The sequence below is a fragment of the Myotis nattereri genome, assembly GCF_964212035.1.
Source record: "Myotis nattereri genome assembly, chromosome: 7".
NCBI classification, from domain to species: domain Eukaryota; kingdom Metazoa; phylum Chordata; class Mammalia; order Chiroptera; family Vespertilionidae; genus Myotis; species Myotis nattereri.
Genome location: NC_138082.1, coordinates 64,510,373 through 64,530,557, shown reverse-complemented (window position 1 = coordinate 64,530,557; position 20,185 = coordinate 64,510,373). Strand labels below are relative to the sequence as shown.

The 20,185-nt window shown below is 37.8% G+C and overlaps 1 protein-coding gene across 1 annotated transcript in view; it reads left to right on the top strand.

The window, feature by feature from the left end:
• Positions 1 to 20,185, top strand: part of MBD5 (methyl-CpG binding domain protein 5) — a 402,271-nt gene that overhangs the window by 359,163 nt on the left and 22,923 nt on the right. Inside the window, exons 10-12 of the mRNA XM_081096408.1 lie at positions 8,329 to 9,354; positions 10,950 to 11,161; positions 14,716 to 15,924. Of these exons, the coding sequence (XP_080952534.1) occupies positions 8,329 to 9,354; positions 10,950 to 11,161; positions 14,716 to 15,924 (2,447 nt within the window). The remainder of the gene's footprint in view (positions 1 to 8,328; positions 9,355 to 10,949; positions 11,162 to 14,715; positions 15,925 to 20,185) is intronic.

Here is a 20,185-nt window from a genome sequence, read left to right as displayed (position 1 = left end):
ACAAAAAATTATGGGATAAAAATGCTCAAGGGTGATTATACTCTATGAGTTTATAGCTCTCAAGATATGGGAAGTTTGTGTAGAAATAATCTTCTAATCTTACATAGACTAATGTAGAGTGAAGAATGCCAGAGGCTCTCCTAAGGTCATGACTGAACATACAGTAGTTTCTATTGAAAGTATTTCCACCCAAAATTTTAAATGCCTAGATTTTATCATCATGCACAAGGCTTCTAGGTTAAAAGTTGCCCTCTTGTTTTTTAACCAAATACCAAAACTATATTAAATTCTTGATTGTGTGATGATAATTTATGTCTATTCACTTGGTTAATTTTTTGCAAAATGAGCCATTTCTTCTTTGTTGGAAGATACTTTTACAACAGACAATGGCTTGCTGCTTAAGAAGGTTTCCTAAATATCAGGGTTACACCACTTGTTTTGCTTACATATTCCAAGCTTAATGTTTCCTTGTGTGCAAAAGAAGGAGCTAACACGTGTTTTGCTTTAGACACTGAGTCTGTGTCATCAAAGGAGATAACAGAACTCAGAGTGGGGTGAGATGTTTGCTGATCCAATTATCTATTCTGTACCTTTCAAGAAATAAATTGTCCCAGTGTGTAAATTGGGAGAATTTTATTCCGTTGCAATACACTAAGCTCACTTATACATAAAGCCGCTAGAAATTCTTCAGTCCAAGAGTGATGCCTAAGCTATTATTTACTAAAATCAAGTGGTCTGAAAACAGTGAAGTAGCCAGTGTGTAAACTGGGAGAATTTTATTCCGTTGCAATACACTAAGCTCACTTATACATAAAGCCACTAGAAATTCTTCAGTCCAAGAGTGATGCCTAAGCTATTATTTACTAAAATCAAGTGGTCTGAAAACAGTAAAGTAGCCTCTGAAAATACCCAAATTATAAGCAGTGATGCTAACTCTACAAAAATTTGACTCATTAAAAATAACAATCAAAAATGTCCCTATGGTGTCATAGAAATAGATATCATTTAGTACCATGTCTAAGTGGTACTAAATAAATCAAATCATTAAGTTCTTATCTTCCAGGAACTTATATCAGACAACATTAATACCAACCAAGCAAAGAAGAGAGTAAACATTATTTTCTAAGAATTATACTTCTTGCAAATGCAAATTAACAACTCACCTTTTCACAGGTTAAAAATGGAATTGGATGTCAGAATTCTGATGGAGTAGCTGAAATACTCCTGGGGTGGAGCTAGTCCAGGGAAGTTTGGAAGTCTATCCAAGACCCACAGGTACAGGTCTAAGAGAGTATTTATCACAGACACCCTGAGTGGGCTCCGGCACTGCCCACCCCACAGGGACACCCCTCACACTGTAGGCTGATGGATGTGCTTCCTGGAGCACTGCTCCATGGAGCATCCCCACAGAGTTGAGCAATTCCGAGGCCGGATCTGAATGCAGTGTTTTTCAAACTTTTGTTTTTTACTTCTTCCCACGGTAAAAACAAAACAAAACTGATTTGCCTTACAATCCACCGAAGATATATCTTTAATGTAAACAAATAAAATTTTCCTGGAAAAAAACACACACTTATTACATGTGATGCACTCTGATATATTCTTTTTTATCCTATTTTGTTGTATTTCTTTTCTTTTAAAAGTCATGATTCACTGAAATTATCACCCACTAACAGAACCTGATCCAGCACTCAAACGTTAAACAGAAGAAGTTTCCACAAAATAATACCCTAGTTATGCAGTGTGCTCTTTTCGATTTATTTATGGTTGGGGCATACTAAATTGATTTTGCAGCCCCAAATTGGCCTAAACACTGTCTCAAACTATTCATGGGGTAATAAACTCAGCAAATATTTACTGAGCACCTAGTGTGTGCTAAACACTATTTTAGCACTACAGATAACATAGTAATGAAAGGCTACAAATTAACTATTAATCTAGAAACTCACCTCATTAAAATAAGGAAATAAAACCTCCAATTGGAATATTGATAATGCATTTCAAATGTTGCTCTAGCATATTCATACACTAAAAATCCTACCAAGCAAGAGACTGACATTCTTCCTCCCCCTCTTCTAAGTGCTTTTGTTTTGGGTTCCACCCCTCCCTTCTTTGTGGAGAACAAGTAGACACTAAATGGTTCTAACTTATGATGGTTCAACTTAAGATTTTTTGACTTTACAATGATGCAAAAGCAACACGCATTCAGTAGAAACTGTACTTGGAATTTTGACCTTTTCCTGGGCTAGCGATATGCAGTCTGGTGCTCTCTGATATAGAGCAGCTAGCGGCAGGGAGCCCAGCTTTCAGGCATCCACAAGGGCACGAGGGTAAACAACCAGAACTCTACAGTGTACTGTGTTGCCAGTATATTTTTGATACTGTACTCAAAAAATTATGAGATACTCAACACTATTATAAAATGGTCTTTATGTGAGATAATTTTGCCCAACTATGAGCTAATGTAAGTGTTCTGAGCACATTTAAGAAGGCTAGGCTAGGCAGTGATAATTCAGTAGGTTGTGAATGAAATGCATTTTGATCTATGATATTTTCAACTTCCCATGGGTTTTTTGGGATGTAACCCCATTGTAAGTCAAGGAACATCTGTAGTCCCTATGACTTCCTGCCTACTTCTGCTAAAGGAATGCTAGGAATTTACATCAGAATCCAAACCACAAGTATAGAGTGATATATTTTTGTAAATACTTACTACTGTGACATTAGTAAGGCTTAGAAATATAACGTCTTGTTGGAAAATAGAGACTTCTCATAAGAGTTATTTTTAAATCAATCCTTTAAATATAGAGGAGAAAATTGTACTATTTCCATTGCACAGAAAGATGGATTCTATTTATTGACTCACTAGGGCATGATATTTTCTCTCGTCTCTTGGAGCATTCATTTTTACTAGGGATTGCCATTGAAAGTATATAGTTGAAGTACATTTGCCAAATGATAAAGGCTAAATGGTGAAGGAGTTCCTTCTGTATGACTCATTTCTTGAATTTTATGGACAAAAATCAACAGGTGGGCATATCAATTTAGAAAGTGTTTTCTAATATGAAGTACTATTTATTCAAAATTGGAGATTAAACTGGTATAATGACATTTTAAAAACAACTTATTGGTCTTTTTGGTGTGAGCTTAATTAATGCCCTATTTTGTACACATACAAAGACATATACAATATTAATACTTAACACATTGTGGACAGATCATGAGAATTCTCACTTCATAGTACACAGTGTTTTACAAAGTATCATACTTTAAAAAGATATTAACTTGTAAGAACATGTAATAAATAACTTCAAAATGCAATGGGTATTTAATTTTAAAGCGTGCCTTTAACATTCATGTAAAACGTTTTTTGTACTCGTTCAATAGAAACTTATCTGGCCACTGGGTAAAGCTAGCAATAAAACTACTGGTCCACAATGTGTTAAGATCCAGCCTTTAAAAAATTTAGCATAATGTGAACAATGACTTTTCTTAAAGAATATTGGTGATACAGAAGATAAATCTAAAGAGGTAGACAGTACCTTTGTTTTGAAAAGCATTTTAAATGAGGCAAATAAAACTCAAGAATGAAGATTAGCCGAAGCCAGTTTGGCTCAGTGGATAGAGCGTCGGCCTGCGGACTGAAAGGTCCCAGGTTCGATACCGGTCAAGGGCATGTGCCTGGGTTGCGGGCATGTCCCCAGTTGGAGATGTGCAGGAGGCAGCTGATCGATGTTTCTCTCTCATCGATGTTTCTAACTCTCTGTCTCTCTCCCTTCCTCTCTGTAAAAAATCAATAAAATATATTTTTAAAAAAAAGAATGAAAATTAGTAATGGTAGGAAAATAGCTTTAAAATTTTCTTTGAAAAATTTTGCTGATGCTATTTCTGTGTACACACGGAGAGAGATAAACTATATATGTGTGCAGAGAGTACTCTTTATATTTGGGAATCAACCCAACTGGGCAAGTCCTTTCCTCATTGTGCTAGACTCTCACCCTTTGGGGATCAAGGCACATGATCTCGCACCAGGAAGGTTTATTTGTGTAGCTTTATAAGTCTTCTCTCTTCTTCAGAAGCAACAAAGACAAAGAGAAAAACTATGCCAGTTCATGGTACTGCCAGCTGGTATGAAATAATCACTTTCTCCAATTAAAGGACTTCTCCGACATTTCTTCCAGGCTCCCAGCTGCCTTTTGATTATTTAACTGCTAAATGGTTAATGAATAGTTTGCTTTTTCAAAAACTCTCTAACTGTTCATTTCATTAGATTAAGCATGAAACATCTTGGCTGCCAACTAAGTAAAGGTGGACAGCCAGGCGGACAGGAAAGAAGGCAGGAAGAGAAAAGAAAAGAAAAAGACAAGGAACGGGGAAAAGCAAAGAAGAAAATCATTGTTTTCCCAAATGCTTCAACAGACAAGGTTTTTATGCAGAACTGTGATGTCGGTTCACCAGAGAGTGCCTATTCAAGATTAAGTGGTTCAGAAAAAAGCACCCTCCAACTTATCTCCAGCTATAAAAACCCAGGGTCCTCCGAATGACCCCAAGCATTAATGAGTGACCTTAAGAACTGAGGACTTTGTGAGGAGTCTTCCTCTCTAAGGAGATTTTAACTCCTTAGACACCTGGGAGCCTTCGAAAGTAACTTGGCATCTTCCAGCCATCTCCTTTCCAGCGTCTCATCTCCTGGCATCGGGAGAGCCAGGTCATTACTTTCTCCACCAATGGGTGGTATGCTCTCCCTTTCTCCACATACACACATGCCACAGGCACACACCATTGAATGCAAATGATCTGACTTCTAGAAAATTAGTGCAAGTCTTCTGAACTTAACAGATTAATTCAACCAAGAAACATTTTCTGAACACCAACCATGTGTGAGACTGTGTTAGGTCTTGGAATGCAGAAGAAAATAAGAAGTGGTCCTTGCCTTTAATTGTTTAGAAAGGTTATTTCAAATGTCATTACCTCTTGTCGAAGGCAGCACGTTTAACTATGGGTGGCAGGGCCAGTGTGTCTGGGAAAGCAGCTTATAATATTTTCAGTCATATTTATTTGCTCGAAGATATATAAGAATCCATTACTCTCCATGCATTTTATCACCTCCTTGTCTTGTGTTTTTTTTTTTTTAATTCCCTTTTTCTTAGAAGCCCTTTCTCTCCTTTTCCACTCTCAAATCCCAGATCAAATATTACCACTTGCTTATTTTTCCCTGACACCTTCAGTTTTACAACTGCCTTCCTGTGATATGCCTCTTATAGCTCTTAGCTAGTACAGGTACACTAGCTATATGAAAAGAACATTAGTTCCTGGTTCGTAATAAGCTCTCAATAATGTGTCTTTGAAAGAAGAAAAAGAGAGACAGGGAGGTTTGTGTGCTCAAGACTGCTGAACGAGTTCCTGCAGGAAAGGGCAGGGTGTTTTGTGGTGTTTATGTTTGGTTTTTGTTTCTGTATAATCATTTCTATCCTTTTGTTCAGAAGAGGTATGATACCTGTTTGTTGCACTGACTGGTTGAAAATTGGAGAAAAATGTTTAAAAAAATGGTCTTTGATCCACATATTACTCTTGAAAAGGTTGTTCTCTTCACCATCATCTTGTTTTGTAATGTGAAAATACACTCAGAGTAACTATATTTCTTTATTGTCATTTTTCAATAATATTTAGATGGAGACTTATAATGTCCCCCAAGGGCTACTTTCTTGAGTCTTAAATATAAATGTTTCTCTTGGAAAACAAAGATTAAAAAGAATAACCTCTATGGAAATCCTTCTTCTACAAAGCCTTGCCACCTACATGCTGGAATATTTTGAAAATGTGCTCTGAATGGTGATCTGTACATTTAAATAAGTCATTATTATTTAGCAAATAGGGAGAAAGACCTCGGGTAGTGATTACCAATTAATAAGAGTTTTTATTCACTTGTTTAAAAAGATGGTTTCCAGATGCAAATAAAGCACAGTACCTATTTATAGAAATAGCAGCAAGATTTAAGAGGCAATGAAATGTTTAAGATGTTGATTGTTTTATCACAAATCTGAATTAATATTTAAATAATTGTATGCCATATGCCTGTCTCAGCATTTGATATGCTCTGACCCCACTCTTTGTGAACATACTCATTATTTTATGATAATATTTTATAAATATTTATATATTTTTAAACAGGACATTTTAAAATCTTATTCTTTAAATGAAACACAGAGCTTTAAAAAAAAGCAGGCATGACAGCTGGGAAAAATTATAAAGTCGTGCTATAGAGACATTCTGTAAGGAGTGTTAGATATGCTGATGTGTTGGATACACTAACTGCTATTGCCACATCACCACTACTAACTACATATATGAATGCCAGTAGTAATGATGACGATAACTCCTTTTATTTGTATAGATTTTTACATATTACAAGCCTTTCATGTACCTATTTTTGATTCTCATAACAATCATGCCAACGATGGAATTTTTCCTAAGGACAAATTCAAAGATAAGAAAGTATCATATGCAATAAGATGTGCATCCCTGTGTTATACATAATACTGAAAAAAATCAAAACACCAAAATGTATCAGAATGTTTTACATAATATGGTCAATCCATATGCTATATGGTTTAAAAATATTAATACAAAGTCTATATATCATAAGGGAAAAATTCTCATGTGATTCTGTTAGGAGAAAACAGGAAGACTACAAAATCATATTTGTACTATTATTATAACTACGGAAACATTTCTATGTGTTTGAACGAGGCCTCCATGGTTACTTGGTCAAATGTAAAATGTCTTATGATGGCATAGTACAGCGGTAAAATTTTTGAATTATTTTAGGTTTCCAGTGTCAATGGTATTGTTTAATATACTATATACATGTTTATGTTTTCATAGGAAATTAAATGCATATGCTTGTGATAATAAACATTTGCCAAATGCGTGTATCACATAAAACAATGCATCTCTTTAGGGGAAAACCTTTTATGAAAAAATGACTACAGGCTACTTTTCAGCAGATGTGAGTCTCACCCTCCTCACCCCGCCTCGTGTGCATCGGGATCTCCAGGGGTGATTTGAAAAAATGCTACTGCTCAGGCTGGGTGTGCCCCAGAGATGGGTTTTCAACTGGTCTGGAATAGGGCCCAAGGCATTGCTTTTTATTTCTTTTCTTTTCAAGTTATCCAGGTAATTCTATTGTGTAGCTTGGATTGAAAACAATTAAGTGACCAAATTTTATATTTTTAAATATTAAATTTCCTGAATTTTCATCTCTTGCATAAGCCTTTCAAGATTAAAAATGCTGTTTGGATGAAGACTTGTCTGACTTAAGGAATCATGAGTGCAAAGTACCTTTATGCTATCAGAGTAGCAAAGATTTAAAAATAATGAAACACAATGTTGGTGAGAATGAGCACTACTGTGCACTGTTTATAGAAATGGAAATTGAATGTATATTGATCAACTTTGCTGGAGGGCAGTTTGACAGGAAGTATTCAAAGCTTTAAATTTATGTAAACTCTTCTGTTCCTGGAATTCCACTTTCAAGACTTTATCTTTAGAAAGTAATTTAGTATATTGACAAAGATGAGTTAATGTTTTTAGTGCTGCTTACCATGTAAAGGATTGTAAACAATCAAAATATCACAACTGTATGTTGATTAAATTATGGTATGTCCATACATGATACTAGTAAAATAATTCTGTAGTTAAAAGAGTTAACATGGAAAGATATATTGATAAATGAACAAGTTATAAGACAGCATGATTCCATTTTTGTTAAAATATGTAACATGTGTATGTGTGTGTGTGTGTGTTTGTATAAATATATACAAATACTAGAACAGGTGGGTAAAGTCCAGAAAACTATACACAAGTACTTTTTATTTTCTGTTTTATATGCTCATGCATATTCTACTTTGTTTTGTTTTGTTTTGTTTTGTTTTTACTAAAAGCAAGTACTAGTATTACAAATAGAAGAACAAAAACTTTTTTAAAAGGAAAAATGTTTTTTAAAAATGAAGGCTTGTTGCTTTTATCTAACCCAAATGAATGAACTACTACAGAACTTCCTCCATATTCACTCTGTCCAGCTGTGAAAAACAAGCTATTTCTTAGTAACCTAAACTTCTCCAATAAATTGATTTTCAAAGTAGGTTAGGAAACGTGTGTCATTCAGATGGGATATCATCTCTGATCACAATTTTTCTGATTAAAATCAGTAAAGGGGACAGGTAATGAAATAGTTGAAATGGATCTCAATGTGTTTTCATGGGGTTGTCTTCCTTCACGTCCACAATTAATGCGTGGCGTTTTTGTTTTGTGTTGTCTTCCTTTTAGGCGGTTCAGGACCCTCATCTTCCATCGCCATCGCTGGCACCAGCCATCCTGCCATCACGAAGACAACATCTGTTCTCCAGGACGGCGTCATCGTCACCACCGCGCCTGGAAACCCACTGCAGAGTCAGCTGCCCATCGGGAGTGACTTTCCTTTTGTTGGCCAGGAGCACGCACTTCATTTTCCATCCAACAGCACTTCAAACAACCATCTTCCACACCCCTTGAACCCCAGCCTCCTCAGTTCTCTACCTATCTCTTTGCCAGTGAATCAACAGCATCTCCTAAACCAGAATCTATTAAATATCCTCCAGCCTTCAGCGGGAGAAGGCAAGTCTGAGATCAACCTCCACCCTTTAGGTTTTCTCAACCCGAATGTAAACGCTGCTTTAGCTTTTCTCTCCGGTGACATGGATGGGCAGGGATTGCAGCCTGTCCACTTTCAGCTCTTAGCGGCCCTGCTTCAGAACCAAGCCCACGCAGCTGCCATGCTTCCCCTGCCATCTTTCAATCTGACCATCTCAGATCTTTTTCAACAGCAAAATACCCCTTTACCCTCCTTAACACAGATGACAGCCCCACCAGACCATTTGCCAAGCAATCAGTCAGAGAACAGCCGAGCTGAGACCCTTTTAACCAGCCCCCTGGGGAACCCTTTACCCAGCTTTGCAGGCAGTGACACTACTTTTAACCCCCTGTTCCTCCCAGCTGTCACTGGGGCCTCAGGATTAATGGCCTTGAATCCCCAGCTGTTGGGAGGTGTCCTGAACTCGGCATCGGCCAACACCGCTAATCATCCAGAGGTTTCCATAGCAACTTCCTCCCAGGCAACCACTACCACAACCACTACATCATCCGCAGTGGCAGCACTGACTGTCTCAACACTTGGTGGGACAGCAGTGGTGTCAATGGCAGAAACATTGCTGAATGTATCTAATAGTGCTGGGAACACACCTGGTCCAGCTAAACTCAACAGTAACTCTGTGGTGCCACAGCTACTTAACCCTCTACTGGGGACAGGTCTGCTTGGTAAGTTACATTTTTTCACAAATTTTTACAAAAGAAACGTTTTTCTAATTCTAATTTCTCATTTTTAAAGACTCCATTTTGTCACACTATTTTTAAAAATGTTTTTGTTATGTCACAGCGTGCTTAAGGAACTAAATATAATAACACCCACACACCACCATAGTTATACAAACATGAAAATGACTTTTTTCTTCTCCCCTGTCCTAGCAATACTAAATATCGTTTTAATCTGCCTTCGCTTATCTTCTAATTCTGATGCCACCTAACGCTAACCTATCCATCATCCTCTTAAGCCAAGTAGTCTTATTTTTCAAATAATAAAGCACAGGTACATCTTAAAAATAACTTTTATTTGAATTTTAGTTGGTGTGGCATCACAGGGTTAGTATGAGCAGCTGCACCGTGGATGGAAATAGTCTCAGGAAGTGTTTTTCCAGGTGATCCCTCAATAAACAGAATTAAATACTTATCGAGCAAAATAAGAAACAAGGCATAAAAACATTCAAAGTTAAAATGTGTCCAAGTTCAAGGAAACAGCCCCAATAGCTATTGCTAGATTTCCGCCGACAGTATTATTCTTTAAAATTTTTGTGGCTTAAAAACAAAATTCTTCATGTAAATTATAATGTCACAAAAATGTTAGATAATGATGTCAAGTATATTCAACTGATTGGTGCAGGTAACTATAATATAAAGTACAGAGATAGTTTCCATAAAGTCTGGAAGCATCAGCAAATATACTTGATATTGTCAAGGGCATGTCCAATGTATGCAAAAATATATATATGTTTCCAGATCTATGGACACCTTTATAGTACAGTTTAATTAGTTCTATTTGTCATTGAAATCGATGCAGTTAAGTAATCTAAAAAAGCATACTAGAGTTATATATTTCAAGTTACAGGACAATTCCTTTGACATCATCTTCAAAATAACTTCAGTGTAATTTCAAAACAAGTCTATTTTGAATTTTGAATATAAATTTAGTTATTAGCTAATCCTACCTGATTATATAATATTTATTTTTTAATGATTATGATAATGATTTCTTTTTGTATTGTTCACTTTCTTTACAATTTTAATTTTAGGTGACCAACCTTTCACTTAAAAACAAAATACATATTTCCAGACAAAACCCAGTTTTATTTGGTGGTAATTGGTGATGATTGTGACTTGAGAACTAAACTTTGTAAACAAAGGCTGACCAGATCCACTTATTTTAATCATCTGATCAAATTCTTATGATTGCTAAAACAGGTTAGGACTAATTTCTACCTTTAATTGTAGGTGCTTTAATAAAAATAGTTTCAAGGAATTTTTAACACTGATGCTCAATGTAAGGACTGGCTAATGGATAGAGAAAGACTCATCTCTCATGACATAAAACCAAAAAAATAATTATGAAAGATAAAATTAAATAGTAAAATACTCTTTCCTTACCACTTAGTAAGACTTTGAGGAGAAAAAGAGAAAAAAAATTTTTATCATGTAAGTCTAGTTTTTAGTTTTTGTTTCAGGAATCGTTGGTTACAAGGATAGGCATAGGATTGCCAAAGAATCACATTGACTTACATTTTATGTTTTCCAAACCATAGGTGACATGTCCTCAATAAACAATACTTTGAATAATCATCAACTGACTCATCTACAGTCGCTGTTAAACAACAATCAGATGTTTCCTCCAAATCAGCAGCAGCAGCAGCAGATTCTTCAGGGGTACCCGAATCTCCAGGCATTCCAAGGACAGCCCACAATTCCCTGCCCAGCTAACAATAACCCCATGGCTTGTCTGTTTCAGAACTTTCAGGTACTCTCCTTCCCTGGGTTACTGTAGTAGAAACCAATGTCTAAGTTTTTTTAAACACTTAATTTGGGCAAAGAGACAAAAGAAGGAAGTTACTAGTATATGCCCTTCCACCTCTACTAACTGTCATTTCTCTATAAAGAATATTGTTAAACAGTCTAGTCTATTATGTGAAGGTTATTTTATTTTGTCTGAAGCATCCCAGTGGTCCTTTTAGAGCCATTAGTAAAAACTGACCTTGGTACCCTCTTGCACCCTTTTGAGGGTTTAATCCCATTGCTCTCATGATTAAAATCCAAATCCTTAACATGCCTGCCTTGCCTGCCTCACTCTCAGCCCCACTCTCACTGCTCTCTTCCTAGCTTCAGCCACTTGGTCTTCTTCTTAGTTAGGTAAACTGAATAAATTCCTGATGGATTTAGGAGCTAGATGGAAAGAGTAACACCAAATAAGTATAAGACGAAAATATAGGATGTTTTTATAATTTTAGGATAAGAAAGGCTCTTTCAGAAGACACAAAACAAAGTAGTAAAAAGAAGTAAGAAAATTGAATACATAAACCTTTAAAATCTGTATGATTAAGTGTATTCTAAACAAAGTGAAAGACAAGTGATAACCTGGAAGAAAATAATAGCAAATATCTGATATGTGTAATATAAAAAAAGCTCCTACATATTAGAAAAATAAAGATAATTGATTAGAAAAATGAGCAATAGATATGAACAGTCAATTCACAGAAAATAAAAGATAAATTATTAAACATGAAAAGAATAATCAGTTATATAAATTACAACACTAATATGCCCATCAAATTGATGATGACTTGCTGACAGTGGTGTGGGATAAGATATATTGTTATATATCAGATATATTGTTGGTCTGATTATATGCTGATACAGTCCTTTTGGAGAGTAATTTTAGTTTATCAGGTTTTTAAATATACATGACCTTTGACCCAGAAATTTAACTTCTATGTGTCTATGTTAAAGAAGTCTTTGATGTGAATGAAAGGGCACAATTCAAAATGTTCATTACAACTACTTAAACATCCATCAGTAGGGACATGGTTAAATATATTATGGTAGATCCATCTATCTAGTAGTTTAAAAAATTAGCTAGACTTGCCTGGCTGGTATGGCTCAGTGGTTGAGCAGTGATCTATGAACCAGGAAGTCACAGTTCGGTTCCTAGTCAGGGCACATGCTCAGGTTGCAGGCTCAGTCCCCAGTGTGGAGCATGCAGGAGGCAGCTAATCAATGATTCTCTCTCATTATTGATGTTTCTATCTCTTTCTCCCTCTCCCTCCATCTTTGAAATCAATAAAAATATATTTTAAAAAATTAGCTAGACTTACATAATCTGATATGTTAAGGTCCACAAGATTACAAGACTCCAATACTGTAGTATTGCAGAAGAAAAGTAAAATACAATACCATTTATATGAAAGGTGGAAAGAAGGAAAGAAAGGAGGAAAGAAGGAAGGAAGGGAAGAAGGAAGAAAGATTAGATATCCACCTACACACTTGAATGTTTTGAAAATAGGTGTCTGCAAGAATGCTCTCCAGCACTGATTTACTAGTACTTCTAAGAAAGGAAATTGGATTGCAGTAGGATGGCAAAGTACAGATTTAGGTGGGGCGTAATGATAAAGAAAACTTTTGCCTTTTTGGACAATGTGAAAATACTCATATACATCTTATGTAATCAAATAATTTAGAAAGGAAGAGGAAGTGTTCAACCATGTCACTGAGAAAACAAGCAGATGAAGCTTGCAGAGAAGCCATTAGATTTAGCAGTGAGAGCATCACCAATAACTTGATGGAATGCAGTTTGGGTGGAATAGTGGGAGCATGAGCCAGATTGTAATGAATGAAAGGATGAAAACGGTTAGGAATTAAAGAGTGTAGATGAAAAACTTTCAAAAACTGAACAATAAAGAGCATAAGAAAAACAGGGTAGTGCCCCAAGGCAGGCATAGGCTGACTGCAAACTTTGTAATATGGAAGCCATGCACATAGTTGTACGCTAAAGGAAAGAAACCAAAAAGAAGATGGTAGTTACCAGAGGGAAAGGGTGATGGGGGGGGGGGGGCAGGGGGACGGGGTAGAAGAGGATAAAGGGGGGATAAATGACTTGGAGTGGTGAACACACAATACAATATACAGATGATGTATTTTAGAATTGTACATGTGAAATATAAATAATTTTATTAACCAGTAAATTTAATGTTTTTAATGTGGAAGAGATGGAACATAAAGAGGAGAAGGGATAATAGGTAAGGCAAGATCCCTGAGGAGGGGGTAGGATCCAAAGCACAAATGGAGAACTTGCTCTCAGAGAGCAGAAGGTGCCCCTCTGACCCTGGGAAGCAGGACATGATTTGGGACACAAAGTTGCACAGAAGTATGTGCCGCCAGAAGCCAGGGAGGAGCAGAGTATAAGAATTATGAGAATTCTTAACCTATGAACTCCATTTTCTGTGTTAAGTAAGGCCATCAACTAAGAATAATGCAAGAGACGGTACAGCAGCCAGCTTGTGGAAGTGGGTGAAGATCTGAATAGTGGTGAAGCATCACAGACTCAGCACCCTCCCTGTAGATATGGATGAGGCTGGCAGTTGAATTGACTCAGGACTGGGATTTTATCTGGGAGGTGTAGACCAGGGGAGAGTGGCAGGAGAGTCAGTGATGTGCTGGTGCTCCCAGGTTCTGGTTTAGTGGGAAAGGATGGGAAGACCGGAAGGGAGTGATCAGGGGTGTGGGGGTGCCATCCCAAGTATTAAAGATCTGGAGCAGCAATTCTTAGATGGGGTTGGTGAAGTTAGAGTAACCTCAGAGACTTTTTTCAAACTGCACCCATCCTTCCTGTCCTGAGCATTAATAGTCTTCCCTGGTGGCATTCCCTCCCTTCACCTCTTCTCAACTCAGAAACACTTCTTTAGGGAGCCATTGTCACTGGTGTCCCTCAGCTGATGCCTGGTAAGGTTGAAAATTAGACTTTAAAATTTTAGTGTTATATTAGAAATATCTTGTTGTTAAGAAAGGAGTATGTGTGTTTTTGTTTTATCTTATTTCGTATTTCACTTAGTTCAGTAGAAATCATTTTCAAAATCTGGTTCCCTTTGTAATTTGAGCAGTGTTGGTGACTGGCTTGCTTCTCTCTTTGAATCCCAAGTTGCAAAACCTGTAATGATACTAAATATTTGAAGTCATCACCTGAAAACATATTTTGTCCAACAGCCTCAACTTTATTTTTTTCTAGAGGATGTTTAGTAATAATGATTAAAAATAAATCTGTTGAATGATTTTAACCAAAGAAACAGTACCCAAATATAATCAAGACATAAGCTTTCTGCCTTGTAAGTACCGCGCGCTAACCGATTGCGCCACTGGAGCTCCCAGACATAAGCTTTCTATACGGAGTAACTTTTTATTTCATTTTTAAGTCATTTTCTTCCCCATTATGTTTGTTTGTCTTCTTAAAATTATGTCTTTCTCTTTGAGGTCTTTAAATTTATTTTTTTCTCTCTCTCACTGCTTCCTGTCTATTTCTTTAAGGTGAGAATGCAGGAAGATGCAGCTCTCCTAAACAAAAGAACAAGCACTCAGCCAGGGCTCACTGCACTTCCTGAGAATCCGAACACTACACTTCCACCTTTCCAAGATACAGCTTGTGAGTTGCAACCGAGGATTGACCCATCTCTTGGCCAGCAGGTGAAGGACGGCCTCATTGTGGGTGGCCAAGGTGATGCCTCTGTAGATGCCATTTACAAGGCAGTTGTCGATGCTGCCAGCAAAGGAATGCCGGTTGTCATCACCACAGCAGTCAACAGTACAACTCAGATCAGCCCCATTCCAGCGCTGAGTGCCATGAGTGCCTTCACTGCTTCGATTGGCGACCCATTAAGTCTCCCCAGTGCTGTCAGTGCAGTCATTCATGGACGGAACGTGGGCAATGTCGATCACGATGGTAGGCTGAGGAATGCAAGAGGGCCCCGGCTGCCCAGGAATCCGGACCATGGGAAAAACTCGCACGAAGGAGATGGGTTTGAATATTTCAAGTCAGCAAGTTGCCACGCATCTAAAAAACAGTGGGATGGGGAGCAGAGCCCTGGAGGGGAGCGAAACAGGTGGAAGTGTGAGGAATTTTTAGATCATCCAGGCCATATTCACAGTAGTCCTTGTCACGAAAGGCCCAACAATGTCTCTACACTGCCATTTCTGCCTGGAGAACAGCACCCAATACTGTTACCACCAAGAAACTGTCAAGGGGATAAAATTCTGGAGGAAAATTTCAGGTATAATAACTACAAAAGAACTATGATGAGTTTCAAGGAGAGACTAGAGAACACTGTGGAAAGATGTGCACACATCAATGGGAACAGACCTCGACAGAGTCGTGGCTTTGGAGAGCTGCTGAGCACCACAAAGCAAGACCTGGTCCTAGGGGAGCAGTCTCCAAGCTCCTCAAATAGTTTGGAAAGTTCTCTGGTCAAAGACTACATCCATTACAATGGAGACTTTAATGCCAAAAGCATTAATGGGTGTGTGCCTAGCCCTTCAGACGCTAAAAGCATTAGTAGTGAAGATGACCTACGGAATCCAGACTCCCCCTCTTCAAACGAGTTGATACATTATAGGCCAAGGACGTTCAATGTTGGCGACTTGGTCTGGGGCCAAATCAAAGGACTGACTTCCTGGCCTGGAAAATTAGTAAGAGAAGACGACGTTCACAATTTATGTCAACAAAGCCCCGAGGAAGGGAAGGTATACCAATCTTTATCCATTGTCAAATACTAACCTTTATTCAGATATCAATTATTATTTGTTGTTATCACTTTGGATTCTTTGGATTTGAAATTAGGATTCTTCATGACTCATTAAGGTCATTAAGGTTTCTCAAACTTCTGGAGCATAAAGTGAAGAGGGGAAGGTTAGAGGCACCAAAATGTCCTATCGCCAAGGGGTGAGTTGTGAAGCATCTGTAGATTCCACCAAGGCTCAGAGTGGTTCCAACCCAGGAACCAGATGGCCAGAATTTAGCTCTGCCTTTCTTGCCGGCATTTGTCTAATTCTTTATCCCGTATGCAGAGGATGAGGCAAGTGGCAGTGAGTGGGGAACAGTCTGGTAGCCACTGGAGTCCAGGAGGGTGGCAGAGGGAAGAGTCCTGCCAGGCACCAGGAAGTGCCAGGGGGCAGCATCCCCTCCGTGTGCTTACATGTGACCCTTGGATCCTGGGAGAGGGTAAAATCAGGGTGGATTGCAGCCATTTCTGGAAGCAGCAGGTAATATCTGAAGTCAGAATGGTGTCTCCTTTCAGGAAAAGTCCTGGGCCTCTGTAGCATATGGAAATGTTTAGCCCCGTAGTCTGGTTCTACTTAACACAATCTGATCATATAAATTAAAGGAAAAGTTCTCCATGAAACTACCATTCAATTTAGAAGAAATTAGTAGGGGTCTTCTGGGCTTCCCCCACCCCTGCCCCACAGTTGGCGGAAGTGACTCAGTAGGCAAGAAATATGCAGAATGTATAAAGTAGATAGAAAAGTCTATATCTGACCAGGGGGAGATAATGTATGTTTCTCACATATAGTAAAGAAACATAATTTTTCATCTCCTTGGGAAATAAAAATTACTCTTCCAGGTATAAGTATTATTCTGTTAAAGAGCATATTGTATAAAGCTTTGTCAACTCTGCGCAAACCTCCACTGGCACTTAGGTTTAATGGCAGGAAACCAAAGGCATTTTTGCTCGCACAATAAAAGGATTGTCTTTCTGCAAATGACCGGGAGGTCCTTAAACCCATTGCTTATAATGCCTAATATATACTTGTCAGGATACACTGTGGCCATAATGTTCCTATGTTTGATAAGAAAATGAATTCCATACTCCTAGTCACAAGACATTTTACTCTCTAATCTCTCCGAGACCAGACAAACAATCTTTAGGTTGATAAACCTAAATATTTTTGACAGTTTATTCCAAAATAATTAGAAACAGCAAAATTGGGCTTTTTGGATATAAATGGAACTGCTGCAAATACAACGTGTAGACGTTGAGCTGTTTTATAATGTCTGTGCACATGAAACCTAGTCTTTTTTAATGTGCTATTTTACAAAAGCTTAACTAAAGGAAAGAGTATGGCCTCCCTTTCCTGGAAACCTTCTTCCTGTCCTGAATGCCTTGTCTAAATATCTTCCGTGTCCCCTGGAGAGTAAAGGCATGTGCTTTTAACACATTTCCCATTCAGCAACGCTCCTGATCTTCCGATTAGTCTGTGTCAGCAAACTCCTAAGATTGAGTTCCTCCCTGATATTCAGGGAGATAGACTAAAAAAATAAAAAGTCGTTATCTAAGAGTCCAAGAAATATTTATTTTCCTTCATTTAAGTAAGCAACTGGTTTTCAGTCGCTATAAAATAATGTTTCAAAAATCCAGATTCTTCATTCTTATTGTAAGCAATAGGAAAATTCTTAATAGGAAGCATAAAATTGTTTCTGTAAATGCAAATATCCCCCCTCCCACGGGCTGACATTGTAACTTCGCATTCTCAAAATGTTGATTTCAAGATACACTACAAATATTTTTAGTAATTCAGAAAAATAATTTAAAGTAGACATTTAGAGGTAAAAAACCGAAAATATATGTAATGAAATATTAATAGCACATGAAATATTTAGCTATCATTAAAAAGCAAGGTATCACAGCCCTAAATGCTCTAGGGCACTGAACATTTTTAAAAACCTCGAGTCTTTTCAGGGCCTATGTCACTTTTTCACATAAAAAAAACAAACAAAAAAAAAAAAAAGGACTACTTCACAAAGAATCTTTTTTCTCCTATAGCTCACAAAACAAAGGAAGGCTTCCTCATACCTTATTTAATGATGCCCAGCTAGCCAAACAGTGTTCCCAATTTCTAACACCAGAAAAGGCAAAATTTCAAACCCAGGTCTGTCTGACTTCAGGCCCAATGACCTTGGCCTGCTGCCTTCGAGACCCTGGTGCATCCAGAAAAGATTAAACTGTGTTTAATATCTGTGTGAGACAAAGCACAATCTATTCTAAAAGATTCCCATTAAAACAATTTTTAAATTTGTACTCTTATTCAAGTGAACAAAGTATGAATGTTAGCTACATAGAGGCCCTTACTCCTCGGTGGACAAAGTCTTGTACTTCTGCTTTTAAAAAGGGAAGCGGTGCATTGGGGCTTCCTCCATATACTGTGGCAACGCCTGACATTTTAATAATGTCGAAAGAGAAAGAGGCTGACTCCATAGACAATTGGTTTATTATAGTAAGATCTTATTAATTCGACCTCACTAACACAGAAGGGACCCTCTTCCCTAGTGTTTATCTTTGTAGTATCTCGGAGAAAAGGGTTTGCTAGAGAACTTTCTTACACATTATCGTTTTAAACCTTTTTAGCCTCTCAGGTTTTCATACTATGTCCATGTCTACCAAAGTAAACTCATCCAAGACCCTGTCAGATCCCAGCAGATGAAATCTACGTTAATTCAAATTTTAGATGGATTTATTATCTTATCTCCCCACCCCCCCCCACATCCCACAAACCTACCATTTATTTATTTTCTGTTGCAGTCTTTGTCCTGAACAGGACACTTCAGATTCTTTTTGGAAGTAGGCTAAATAGAAACAATAAATAATTGATTGACAGGACTGCAGGTTACTAGTTCAGAGCAAACCAGGCACCTCTGGTGTTTGCAGGTTGTATGAGTGGTCTCTGTACTGAGAGGTCAGTGCTGATCGGAGCACTGATGTCTTCGGGGGCCTGAGATCTCCAGCGCCATGTTGTTCATAAGTTGATTCTTTAGCCAGCTATTTGTCACGATAGTAAGTGATCTTTCAGTTTACTATTTTAGAAAGGCACTTTCAGTCTTTGGTGGAGTATGACATGTAGCAGAATTACGAATAAGCCATTAGAAATGTTCTGCAGTTTCTGAGATTACTAGCTAAGAGGTATGATTTCTAAACATCAACACTGTATGAATACGGTCTACAGAGAACTAGAGAGAAAGCAAGGTGTGGCAGAAGGCATGGGCTTTGGGCATTTTGACGTGAGCTTCATCCCAGCTCTGCCAGTTACCAAGATGGTCCTGGGTAGGTATGTTAACCTCCCAGAGTTGCAGTCTTCGCACCTCTCGAGTGGGAATATTAATTCCTATTCAGGATGATGTTTTAAGAGTTAAAACATAAAAGAGGCTCAGCAAAAAGGAACCTCCTCATCCATATTCTCTATGCATGACAACCCGATTAATTTGGTTCCCACCATTATAGAATTGTGGCCATTCGACGTTTGTTGGTGTTCATCTAGGCATTATCCATGAATGCAGGGTTTACTATCCATGAATACAGGATGAGGATAAAAGGATTATAAGGAATATAGTTAATGAGTGAAATAGTTTATAACTTTTTAATAAACCTCAGCACATCAGACATATTGGCATATCTGATTATAAATTAATATTAGCTGCTCATTTCAAGCAGGAGTTGACTTGGAAGCATTTCAAAGCTCTCTGTTTGTTGAGTGAACTTGAAAGTCCCCTTCTCAGATTTTCTAAAAAACATCAACTCAGACTATCTTCCTCTACCTTCCTTCACACCCTTCCCCCCACTCAACATGACGTAGTAGATTTTTAACAGTCTGCGAAAGGTTGGACTGGATCGCCCCTTGAGTACTGTACCATAGTTCTAGCTATGGGACAGCACTGCAAGGTCTTCAGTGCCTTATGGTGCCATTCAGGAAGTGGTATCGCCTTACTAATACTTTTTCCCCCTTTAATTAGCAGTTTGTAATGAAGCATGGTCTGGAAGATACTTACAATTTTTTTTTTAAAGAAATGCAAGTTTCTATAAACTCTGAACCTGTCCTAGTTTGAGGTTCAGTAGCCAAGAGTAAGACTTCATTGCAGTGCTCAAGTATAAGGTCATGGCCAGCGAGGCACTGCCAGTTCTTGGCATTGGATCAGAGAATTCTTGGAAAGGATAAGGGCTTCCATTGGGGCCGC